The following is a 13,186-nucleotide window of genomic DNA, read 5'->3' as shown; positions in this document are numbered from 1 at the left end:
TAAGGAAAACCCTCTTTAGAGTAAGAACCTTGACTAGCTCCATGAATGAAATGGGCGATCAGAGGGTGTTTCTCTACTGAAACCCCGTCAATCAGAGCTTGGCAAGCAGAAATGGCGGCCACAAATGCTCTGAGAGAAGCAGGACATATGCCTGCTGACAACTTTTCCTACTCTAGCACTGAAACAATCTGGCAGTGAACTGAGGCTGCAAGATGTATGGTACGCCACTTAAGGGCGTACATTCTTCTAGTGGGGGGAGCTCGACACTTAAAATAGTCTTTACTACATCCGCTGGGAGTCCAGCATCTCTTAGCTGGTCCCCCTCAAGGGCCAAACATGAAGGTTCCAAAGTTCGGTGCGGGGATGGGGTATCGTCCCCTGTCCTTGAGACAGAAGGTCCCTTTATTAAAAATCTGACAAACAACTACAGTAAATGTGACCTTAAGTGTATAATATATAGTATGTTATTCCAAACACAACTTTTAACACTCATAAAGACTTGTCGCCATCTAACAATGTAACCTACATAAAGGATCAATGAAAAATCACCACCAAGCGAACAGACTAAAATTTTTCTGGACAAACAAAACGCTTGTTCGACTTGAAGAGGCGCTGCACAGGCCGATCCACTCTTTGAGCACTTTTCTGCCAATGGAATTTGAGCTCCGGAACTAAGTGTGGAAAAAATTACTCTAAAATATTCATTGTACAAAATCAATTAAATAATTCCAAAACACCGCTCAATGCTGCACATGACCAACCAGGAAGAAATATTCCAAAGAGCTGTTTGACACAAATTAGTCAACCAATTAGTCATTTTTGAAAATATGTGATTCCATTTTCCCAGTATTTACCTCATTAGGTGACACAGTTAGAACGCTCCGGCTCTTCCTCATCTTCTGTGAAGTTTTCCTCTCCCTGTCTTGCACAGGCCTGCTCCGCTGACACTCCTGCACAAAACAACACAAACCCACACAATCATCTCTCTCAGCAAAGACAAAAAAATAGAGGAAAGAAAAGACATTTGACCTTGCTTACTCGTGAGAGATGCCTCAATGTGAGGTTAAGATGGAGATTCTTTCTTTATACTTCTGTGAGTGATAGAGAGAGCAGCAGAGTTTGTCTGCAGTCTGACAGTGACAAGCATCTCTTAAACCCTTGCAATAACCTCTTTATCAGATTTTACACTCAATATTTTTTTTCAGCCTGTCTAAACTGACTTGCAAAAACAATCTCAAAAAGAGATCCCTGTACAGAGACTGTTTTTACATCCTTTGTGCATGCTGCTGGGTTACTTGTAATAGCGAAAATGAAAATAAAAGCGTGTTGTAGAAATGTTACATTAGTGTTATCACTGTTCTCTTTTAATTTGACAGTTAAAATATGTTCATTTTAATTGCCTTAAGTTTGATTTATGTTATGCGGTTTCTTTCAAACTAAAATAATAACATAGATATAAATGCTTCGCAATATCATCATTCATTCTGTCCCATACATATTTGTTAACAATTCCAGCCCACGTTGATGAATAACTTCCAGTCAAATCTTACCATTATGAGTACATCTTACTGAATCATGCTGTTCACATAAATGTCCAGTTGATTCTAATGGAATGTTCTGTAAAGTATCACATACTCGTGGTTGAATTAATCATGTTATGCGAGTAATGCATGGAAACCCAAGCATATGCTTTATTAATTCATAAAAACAGATCATAGGTGAAAAAAACACACAGAAATAAAGACGATACCAGACAATGAACTCAGGCCTTGAATACACATGGAGATACAGTATAATGATTGACAGGTGAACGTAATCAGTAACCAAGGGAACAAATTAATGACTAATCAGGTCTAAACCGAACCACCAAAAACAAACATATGGGAACAAAAAGACAACTAAACTAAACATAGGGGGCTTTTACACTGGGCTCGTTTGCTGCGGTTCGAGCCCGAGCGCGATTGTTCCCGGCGCCCCCCGCAGCGTTGGTCTGGTTTCACACTCAACTTGATTCTATTCGGGAGCAACCGAACTCAGACCACCTCCTCCAGGTAGTCTCAGGTTTGGTACCCCAGTGCGCACCCGGGTCCGCATGACAGCGTTCACATTAGCGATTTTTCATGCGAACCGTGCCCCGTTCCGAACCAAACTACCAGTGTGAAAGCCCCCATAGTCCTGACATAAATCTTGTTAGCAACAGTAGCCGGGAAAGGCAGAGCTTAGAGAATAATCATTTAGTGGATCCTACTCTTCTATGGATGTGTGCTGATTGAGGATTACCATACAGATGGGCTGATTTTTATAGCTGAGCAAATACGTGACTCTGAATGAATGAAATACTGTAAACCAGTTTGAATATGTTATTAAAACAAGCAACATTAACCAGAAAGAAAATAATACATTGACAATGTGATGTTGCTGTAAATTGGAGCTGCTCAACCGTAAAGATTCCAAGTGCTTTAAAAACAATCTATTTACATGAAGACTGCTATGTTCATTCTTACATCCAAAAATAAAACGCCTCAATCGCTTAGGAGATATTCTTGTCTACAGCTGCTCTGGCGTCGAAACAACGGCGGACTGTGTACAGCTCACCCAGGGCGGGTCTACGCTAAAACTACTGTGTCAGTCAACAGTCGTGGGCGGGGCTTGTGCAAAAGTGCGTCACAATATCCCGAATCTGAGAATCTTGTTCTGAGACAGTGCTTATGATTTATGAAGATTTAAAAAAAAAGCACTGGGTGGATTTTTATCATTATAGGGTGGTTATGTACACACACTGCCAACACACATTTATGTTCAAACGCCATGTAAAAGTGAATTTTGCATAATAGGTGCCCTTTAAGTCTGTGTTCTCTTGTCAATCCGCCAGCCACTTCTGCGCCAAGCTCAATCCTCAGCCACTGAATACGACGGACAGTCCAGCCCACAGGGAATTTGGAATTTGGCAGCTGTCTCTCAACAGCTGAAAGCCTGAAAAGACTCCATAACCACTTTCTATTGATTTGACCTCTGTTTTCTTACTTTGTCTGTACTTTGTCTGTTTTATGTGCTTTCAGCCGCCTGGTCATACTGACATTAACCAGAGAAGAATTTAAATGCCCTGTCGGGTTTAACGGTAAGTAAAAGCTCACTTTACATATTGACTCTCAGCCTCTGTCACTGACTTCATTGAATTAGGTGAATATGTGGCAACGTGTAAAGAAGTCTCTGGCGGTATACAGTATGTGTCTTTTATATGACAGTCACTCATCATTGTCAAGGATTCTCACGCTGCATCAAGGATTGCGTCCTGAAGCACGTGTGAAATCAGTCCAATGCATGATGGGATCTCATGACCAGAAAGCTATAAAGCACACCCAGATCATACAATGTCAGCTTTTGATAGGCTGAAGCAAGTCGATCACAGGCCCGCCGGAAGTATGGCTAGGCGATTACAGTCATAACAAAGACATTTCCAAGAATATTACACACTGTAAAAAAAGATTAGTTGACTCAACTTAACTAAGTTAAGTCATCTTGTTGCTTTGACTGAGTTAATTTAAGTCAACTTATAGTGTCAAGTTTATGCATCAATTCGTGTTTTGAAGTGTAATAAACTTGACACTATAAGTTGACTCAAATTAACTCAGTCAATCTTTTTTTACAGTGCAGGCAGTTTTTTTTAAATGTTCGATATATATATATATTTTTTTTTATCAAATCACCCACCAATTCTACATTAATCAATATTTCATTGTGTTGCTGAAATTTGTTAATGTTTTCCAATTTAGGATTTGTTCAATATTAGTATTGATTAGTAGTATTGATTATAGTTTATATTTAAAAAAAATACTTCACACAACTATGCAAACACATTTCAGCCTCAGCCCTTAAAAAATAAAACAGGTAATTATGATTTTAAAAAAAAAATCACATTGTGAAATATAAAATCACAATGTGAGATTTAAAATGAGAAATCAAGGTGTAATTATGAGACATAAAATCACTACGAGAATCGAGAAACAAAATCAAATTTGAGATGAAAAAAATCTTAATTACAAGAAATAAAATCACATTTAAGGGAGACATATTTCATGATATAGCCTAAATATCTTGAAGGTCTAAAGCGGTCTACAGTCTACATTTCAACTAGACTGTTATCAGAAACTCTTGAAATAAAAGTCACAGGAGTTTGACAAACCTATCCATTTAAAGAACGGATGCACATTCACTGTGGCATCAGGACAAAAACATCAGCTCCACAGACACTTCACAGGCTGAGGGCCCAATTACCTATTTACCTATTCACCTCTCCCCATTCAAAGAGTAAATGAATGATAAATGTGTTCTAATATAATACTGTAGCTGCTGCAATCCACACAATCACCAGCTCACAAAAGAAATTGTGTGAGTCACTGCCAGCTAAATTACCATCCCCATTAAATCAATATACACCCCCCTACTAATTACAAAGCCTTGTACAGATGCAGCATGAATATGTTTGTGGATCTCAAATCCTGTTTTCCTTCACATTTTATGTTCTCTCATATACCTTGAAAGCAAATTGTTTGTTTTATAGTGTAATAAAAATAAATGCATTTTGTCTCAATGCGTCTTTTCAAACATCTATGGGAGTTTTTCCTTGCCACTATTTTTTGTAAAGCTGCTTTAGAATAATAAGCATATTTAGAAGCACTTCACAAATTAATTGAATGGAATACTAAATAAGATTTAGTTTTTCTTCGACCTAAAAGTCAAGTTTGTTGTTTTGCTCTTTGCTTGCCTAGCTCCCTTTGCTACAACGTTGAGTTTTAAAAACAGCATTACATGCACTGACGAGTCTATTCTCATTAGACAATAACATAAAAGGGTTATAATATTTGAGACGACGGTCCTCTGGGCAACAGCACAATCTGGTCCCGCTGCTGTTGTTTTGTTGTTCTTCTGTGAAAGGCTCTGACATCCTGATAATAATTACTGTGACTAAAGCTCTTCTTTTGCCAGATGTTTTGACATCTGACAGACAGCAAGTATAATGCCCTTTCAAGCAAAAATACATATTCTAAGAGTGTTTCAGTGGTTAAACACAATTAGTTACAGTCCATTTGCATGCAGCAGAACTAGTGACAACACTGAAAGAAAACTTGTTTCTAGGAGACAATGTTCGAGTAGGCTATTTATTGTTTGTTACCATTATTACATTATAAAACACATATAATCAATATAAGCCCATATGAAGAACAGTTTTTTGCTCCATTGAGCATGATTAAAGGGGTGGTTGAGTATGATTTCACTTTTCTAACTTTAGTTAGTGTGAAATTTTGCTGTTTGAGCATAAACAACACCTGCAAAGTTAAAACGCTCAAAGTTCAAAGCAAAGGAAGATAATATTTTAAAGAAAAGGACTACAACAAACTGGTAGGGACTACACGACATTCCTCACGGGTTAGTGACATCAGCAGCAACCATAAAATGTACATAAACCCCGCCCCAACCCCCCCCCCCCCCCCCCCCCTTTTTTTTTGTCTGTAAATTTGGCTACACACTCAAAAGTATATACTTTTTCTTCACAAAAAGAGTACATGCTTTTAGGTCGTAGTATAAGTAGGCGAATTGGGACCCAGCGTTTTGAATGAGTAACCACAGAGTGCAGTCTGGAGGAAGCTTGTTTACACCCATAATTCGCGCAAAGCGTCATGGGGCGCAGGAATAGAGTACATTTGTGAGTCAGCTCAAACTTTAGCATCCATCTTTTCACATTCAATAGATAGTGCATCTCACAACAGTTCCTATATACGATCGATTTATAGATTATCATGACAGAATTGAAGATAGTTAACTCCACATCAGCAACATAAATTAATCAACTAACCATTCAGAGACGTCCTGTTGCTTCTACATGTTGTCACACTGTCTCTCCATCATTGTCTGACTCCATTTTAACATTAAAGGCAGAACAGTTTCTGTCATTTTAGTGTGTCTGCGTGAGGCAATCGCAGCTGCTAACGCACACATGAGCTCTTGAAACCAGCTTGAAACCCCGCCCTCTACTGTAGCTCATTTGCATTTAAAGGGCCAGGCACAAAACGGTGCTTTTTGCAAACCCTCAAAAAGTGACAACTTTAATATGCTCTATAAAAATATCTGTGGGTTATTTTGTGCTAAAACTTCACACACATACTCTTGCGGACATCAGAGATTTATTTTACATCTTGTAAAAAGGGCATTTTAGCACCCCTTTAAATAAACCCTGTCATCTGGTACATCCCAGTTGAGTTTGGCATTATACTGTGCTCAATTTTTTGTTTTGTGGAGGTACCTACCACTCATAAAATTAAAACCATAAAATTCCAGTAGCTGATTTACTTTAAACAACATATTCATTTTCATTGAGGAATTCTAAATTGACATGATGATGAAACATTGGAGGAACTTTAGTTCAACCCGAACCTCCATCGCAAGGACGTCTTGAGCAGGATGTTTCTCAGTGATACACTAGTTTGAGGTGCATTATGAATGTTGCAATTGTAATTCCTCACCATCAGCATTAACAAGAGTCCATCAACAAACCGATGTGTATATTTCTAATTTATTGCGGTGCACATGTGGGAACTGTATCATTAACGGTGCATACGTAAGCAGAGGACTAACTTGAATGACTGATGTAACATAAACGTTTGTAAATCTTTTCCATCCTTTATCTTTACTCAAAGTAGAAAGAACGACATACAATTGGCATTAATAGAGACAGTTTTAGGTATAATGGCCCAGCTGCGAAGTATTTCAGTAAGAAATATTTCAGTAAGTATTTTTCGTAAGAAATATTAAGTAAGAATTATTCAGTAAGAAATATTTCAGTAAGTATTTTTCGTTTCCTTGCCACTGTTGCCTTTGGCTTGCTCAGTTGGGGATATTCAATTTAATGAATCAATCAATATTACTATTGATTAGCATTACCAAACATGGACGTTTTATAATTATTTTATTTTAATACTGTGAAGCTGCTTTGATACAATCTGTATTGTGAAAAGCGCTATACAAATATTCTTGACTTGACTTAAGACAGTAATAAGTTAGCCGGTTAGCTGGAATCTTACACAATATAAAACAAAACTTTATTTATCGTGCACTTTCGACTTTACAATTTTGCATGATGCACAACAAATCTGGGGAAAAAAATACATAATAGGGGCACTTTAAAACATTTCGAAGTAAGGGAATTGATGATACAGCTTCTGACAAATAATGAAAAACTTGAGCAGAAATCCTTGTATCCGTAAAGCTACAAACTTTTTGTTGCTATGTTATACTTCCTTATTGATTTGTGTATTTTGTTTCATAGGGAACATTCCCATGACAATGTTTAGTCTGAGTCATGTACACCCATTTGAGCATCAAAACAAACAGATAATGATTACGGTTGGATAAAGGGTCTTTAGTGTTTAATCTGTCCTAATGATATAAACTCAATGAAAATGACCTCCTAGTCACTGAGCGGCTCTCCCCTCCAGTGAGGCAATTTAGGTTTCCTTAATAACCTGTGTCTGTAGCAGGGGATTTCTTCAGTAAAGCAATAATCCAGAGTGGAAGAGGGGAAATGGCTTACATGTATCAGGGATTATCAGCATTTCTGTTGAGCTTCATATCTAAGAGGGAACACAGACTAGATAGATAGATAGATTTTATGTTGAAGTATATTCTTGGTTCCCATTGTTTCTGTGTTCATTTCCTGTTTGGTTCCTGTTTTTCCTTGTACCTTGTTTGTCGCCATAGTTACCCTCATTAGTTCCCATGACATCAAATCATGTCATGAAATCAACACCTGTCCCTCGTCAGCCCCTTGTTAACCTGTCTAAATAACCACATCCAAACCTTTCTTTTCCAAATATTGTCATAATCCATTGAGGATTTTTGTAGAACAAGTACTGCAACAGATGATATGACCCACACAGAGCCCCGATCTCAACCTCATCGAGTCAGCCTGGAATTACACTTAGTGATGGGCAGATCGAGGCTTCGTGAAGCAATGAAACAGTTGAACCAAATGGTCCATATTGTTTCGAGGCTTCGAATCAATCCGACACCCGTCTCCACGGTGACACCTAGTGGTCACTTGCAGGTGTTGATCTGAAACAACCTTGACGAGCCATTAAAATTGTTGTTGTTTTTTTATTATTGTACTTTTCTAATATGTGAATCTTGTTACCTATAGGCTCCTCACTGTGCATAATGTTATTTTGGTCCAGCAAAATGAATATTAATAAAATAAATCAAGCCACAATGTCTCACTTTTTTTGATATTTTTATTCAAAAATATTAATTTCTCTGCTGTGGAAGGACTTAGCCTACTTTTTTTTACAGATAATTTCTCCAGCCTTTGAAAAAATCCTCTCACAAGGGACACTTGTTGCTGGAATGCAAAGATATAGCCATGACATAGGCTACAAATGAGGAAAGATTACTGCTCTCTCTCTTTCCAGTAAGTTAGTGGATCATGAGTTCTGGGCAAATACGCATCGTTGATGTATTTTTTCACTTCCACTGTGGCATCAGCTGTAGCATTGTGTATCATCTGGGTTTGATGGATACGACGAGTATCAAAAAGTTCCCATAAACTGTCCTGTGTTTCTACTGGTGTTGATGGTGATGGGTCTGATGTTGACATTTCTATCCCTATCTTTAATCTATCTATGTATCTATCTATCTATTAATCTAGCTGTCTATATATCCTATATATATTTATATCTATGTATCTATTAATGTGTCACTATATATACTCTGCGTCTCTAGCCTATCAGTCAATGTGTTGTGTAAATTTAAATGTAAGCCTAAATATAACTAAACAAATCGCACTATAAATGTCACTATATCACCAAAAATCCGCTATCTCAAAATCAAACTCCTCTCACAAAAACCCACGAGGTCAACATGCGTTGATTTCACTTTTATACAGATGTGCGATCGTGTGGTCTGTTTCCGACCGTGTCAATCAAACGCTGATTCGGCGGATCACACCTGATGAAACATTTAGTGAAACACTTCGAGGCTTCGTTTGGCCATAGTCACGTGACATGGGTGTTTTGAATCACGCTTCGGACCAGTGTTTCGAAACATCTGCGCTTCGGGATCTCGCAAAGCTTCGGAACGACTGTTTCGCGTCAGCCATCCCTAATTACACTAAGAGACTGAAGTCAACAACCTACCTGCAAATCACATTGAAAGTGTACTGCTTTGGCACCAAATATTATTTTGATTTTGCGATTAGAAGAACTTCAATGATAAATTGGATATTTATTTTTTGAAAATATCCTTATTTACAGCATCATTTGCACAGTACTGCACTTCTTTTCTACTTTTGGTGGACTTTTAGTTCTTTCAAAGAGAGTAAAATTAGAATATTATTTGCTGAAATTGAAAATAACAGTTTTATCAAGCTATTCACAATGCCATTACATTCCTCCAAGCAACTTAATCAGGTTGTTGAAACCTCCTAACTTCTTGATTAGAAATTCTCTTCTGGTCAAAGCTGCTATTTAGCTTTGCTGCTTATTTATTTTTTAAGTGTGGTTGATGGTCAGCCATGGAACACAGTTTGCTTTAACCGAGCCCAGATAACAACCCTCAAAGGAAGCCTGAAACTCAAAAACTCAGAAAGCTATGCTTGTGGCGAATGCTTTTACATCACACTGTGTGAGCGGTGGGCCAACACCATATCAAAGAACAAGAACAAACAAGCAACAGCAAGGAACAGATGCTGTACTGTTATATGGGCAAAACTTATTGATAGGAAAGTTAAGACTTGGTAAAGATTGGAAAGGCAAATTTTTTCGAGCACCAGCTGTCATTGTTTCTCACTTAGTACTCCACAAACTCAATACCTGCACACAGAGGGAGGCACAAACATCAATTACCGAGCACCAGCAACAGCATTGTTACAGCACAGGAGCTTGTTAAAATACACAAACAAGGGCTCCAGGACTCAGGAGGAAATTAGTTTGTTAAAGCAGTCCCTGAGCATATCATACTTCTCTAATTTCTAAGGTGTCATCATCTGATCTGTTAAATAATGAATGAGAGACGTATTGCAGCACCCAGCGGGTCTGTGCCTTTTAAAGTCTTCCCTAAAGGAAAGAAACAAGTTCCTGGACGTCAGAAGAACGTAGGAATCCATGCATATGAAGGTACCATGGAAAATTTCCTGTTTGCTCTATCTGATCTGTTGCGTGCAACGGATTCCCAGCTGACGTAATGTCACCACCAGATACCAGTCACACTGGCATTTTGCTCTCAGGTGGGGCATGGTGAATAAACACTTCTTTTGCTTCTCCAAACTGGAGTTCTGAGTATAGCAGTTCAGAACAGCTATGGGGAACCAATACCAAGAATTGACTTAACCACATTAGGCTAGGTTTTGATTAGTTAGACACATGCTTTATAATGAAAAAGCAAAATACAATCAAACCTTTTTTTTCTTCAAGGAATATTAATTCTGAGCTTTTGCCATAGGATCAATGATTGGCTGGTTAGCATGACACCGTTAGTCCAACACAATGCTAATCGGTAACTATTTTACATTTTGGCAAATTGGTGGGTAATTTGTATTATTCATACGATCTCATTCTTACATTTTCATATGAGCTTCTTACGTTCCAATTATGGGTATGTTTAGGTATAATGGCCCAGCTGCGAAGTATTTCAGTAAGACAGTAATAACATAAGTTAGCCGGTTAGCTGGAAACTTACACAATATAAAACAAAACTTTATTTATCGTGCACTTTCGACTTTACAATTTTGCATGATGCACAACAAATCTGGGGGGAAAAATACATAATAGGGGCACTTTAAAACATTTCGAAGTAAGGGAATTGATGATATACTGTACAGCTTCTGACAAATAATGAAAAACTTGAGCAGAAATCCTTGTATCCGTAAAGCTACAAACTTTTTGTTGCTATGTTATACTTCCTTATTGATTTGTTTATTTTGTTTCATAAGGAACATTCCCATGACAATGTTTAGTCTGAGTCATGTACACCCATTTGAGCATCAAAACAAACAGATAATGATTAAACTGGATACATCTTTAGTGTTTGGACCCTCATGCTTACTTTATAAAATCCCCACCTCGTAACATAGTTATGTTTTCCTGTGAAAGTCAGGCATTCATTATTAGGACGTCACAACATGGACAACAAGTCGGATACATAACATGGAAGTAGTCAAAACAACAACCAACCCAAATTACTACATCTGCACAAAATTCACTTATTCATACATTTGAACAAAACAAATGTTTTTACATAAATTTGAATGACTAACTTTACAGATTTTTCCTACATCAAACCATTAAAATTATGGAAATGCAGCATAAAATTTAAATAATTTGCAAAATAATTCATTATAATTCACTACTGACTTACTTTCTCACTGATCTCTCTCTATTATACATATTATTTGACATTATTAGAGACAGTGTTTGACACTCCCCTTCCAACATCACAACAAGGCAACTTATGCATTATATACAGTTACACCTTGCACGCTGCATGTACTGTATAATGTGAAACGTGCACCCTTGCCTTGATTGAAAAAATTAATCCTCAAGTAAAATTATGGGCACTACAAACACTGTGAACGTCTAAAGTATAACATGGCAACAAGCACTTCAGCATTATTTATGGTGACAATGTTATTCTGCCTCTCTGTCATTTCTAATAAGCACTTCTCTGTTTGAATAAGCACTGTGAGTGAGATGTTAGAGGTCAGTGCTGTCTGCGTGTCTTTAAGCATCTTCGCTCGTGTTCAGATGAGCAGAAGGAGAAATCTGCTTGTCAAGTTGTGATGTAACTAATACCATTTCCCGGTCCAAGCTTTCCACTCCGTTTCAATTGAAAATGCGTACTCAACAGTCTTTTATGGGCACTATTTGTTTATAGCATACATTTAAGCTTTTAAAACCTCACTGTGTAAACTACAGTCTCTGGAATCACGGCATCCTGATATTTTGACGATTCAGAAAAGATGAATCACTATCATGGCCAACAGAGATTTCAGTATGGAGATAAAGGTTAGGATATACAGTATTTTCGTACTACAGCACATAGTGAGGGTATACTGCTTTTGGGATCTGATAGAGTGCATGGCTCAGAAACATTGGTAGACATTGGGCCCTATCTTGCACCCAGCGCAATTGACTTTGTTCACCGACGCATGTATCATTCCTATTTTGCACCCACGCACAGCGGGCTTTTCCCTCCACAGACGCACGTCGGTAAATTAGGGAATGAACTTGCGGTTCAGCGAAAAGTGGAGGTGTGTTCCGGCACAAAAGTTCCCTGGTGCCATTTTGCAGTTTCAAAAAACAATTCTGCCACTGACCAGGAAAAACCTAGTCGAAAGACAGTGGCGTGTTGCGCGTTAGTCATATGCTATTTTAAGCGTCCATGCTTGGCCATTATGTAGCGTGTGAACAACACGCATACACTTTGATAGGCATAAATCTAGCTTACACATTTACCCAAATTATTATACGGCTGTTTAACCGAAGCTAATTTGGGTGGGTTTCTCCCATCCCCATACATTGCCACCATACAAAACACCCATTTTAGATTTGCGTCGGGCGCAAGAGTCATTTATCCCGCCGGGATCCGCCCACAAAGTTACTTGCGTTTCGCGTTTGATACTTGCGTTTCAGATCGTTAAAATAGGGCCCAATTTGTTTTAGAAACACTTTTTGTTATTCTGGTTGAAACTCTCTTCACATCCTGATAACAATCAATGATAGAACTGGTCCAAATATTAAAACATGTACATACATTTTGTGGAAGTCTCAGGACCAAAAAATATTCGTCCAATCATTGCATTTCACTGTCAGTCAACATATGTATTTCCATAACTCCACACACCCTGCTTACGCAGACATCACACATCATAAGCGTGTTCCGTAAGGCTATGCAGAGTTGTAGACGAACATCCCCAAAAACAAACAGCAGCTGCCTTTTACAGTTCCTCCTGAACCAAAACAATGAGCTTATGCTGTGTTTACAGCATGTCGTAACAGTAATTACAAAATGGTAAACCGCGACGTTCTACCCAGAGCTGTTCACGTCCTTAGACTCGGATTGATGCGTTTCAATGTCAACACTATCAACGCCGAAATGAATCTGCAGTATTCAGGTTGTACAAGTAAGAGCTCTCTACGTT

At 38.1% G+C, this 13,186-nt stretch overlaps 1 protein-coding gene across 2 annotated transcripts in view; it reads right to left on the bottom strand.

The window, feature by feature from the left end:
* pde4ba (phosphodiesterase 4B, cAMP-specific a) overlaps positions 1-13,186 on the bottom strand; it is a 174,225-nt gene that overhangs the window by 139,926 nt on the left and 21,113 nt on the right. The window contains exons 1-2 of one of the 2 annotated variants that reach the window (XM_079629179.1): positions 5,855-5,871; positions 855-950 (exon numbers count right to left, since the gene is read on the bottom strand). In XM_079629179.1, the coding sequence (XP_079485305.1) occupies positions 855-950; positions 5,855-5,857 (99 nt within the window). In that variant the 5' untranslated portion in view covers positions 5,858-5,871. Of the gene's footprint in view, positions 1-854; positions 951-5,854; positions 5,872-13,186 lie in introns of those variants that run through there. The other variant, XM_079629180.1, reaches the window with a different exon arrangement.

Source organism: Phoxinus phoxinus (assembly GCF_949152265.1).
Source record: "Phoxinus phoxinus genome assembly, chromosome: 11".
NCBI lineage: Eukaryota > Metazoa > Chordata > Actinopteri > Cypriniformes > Leuciscidae > Phoxinus > Phoxinus phoxinus.
This window is presented reverse-complemented; position numbering and strand designations above follow the sequence as displayed.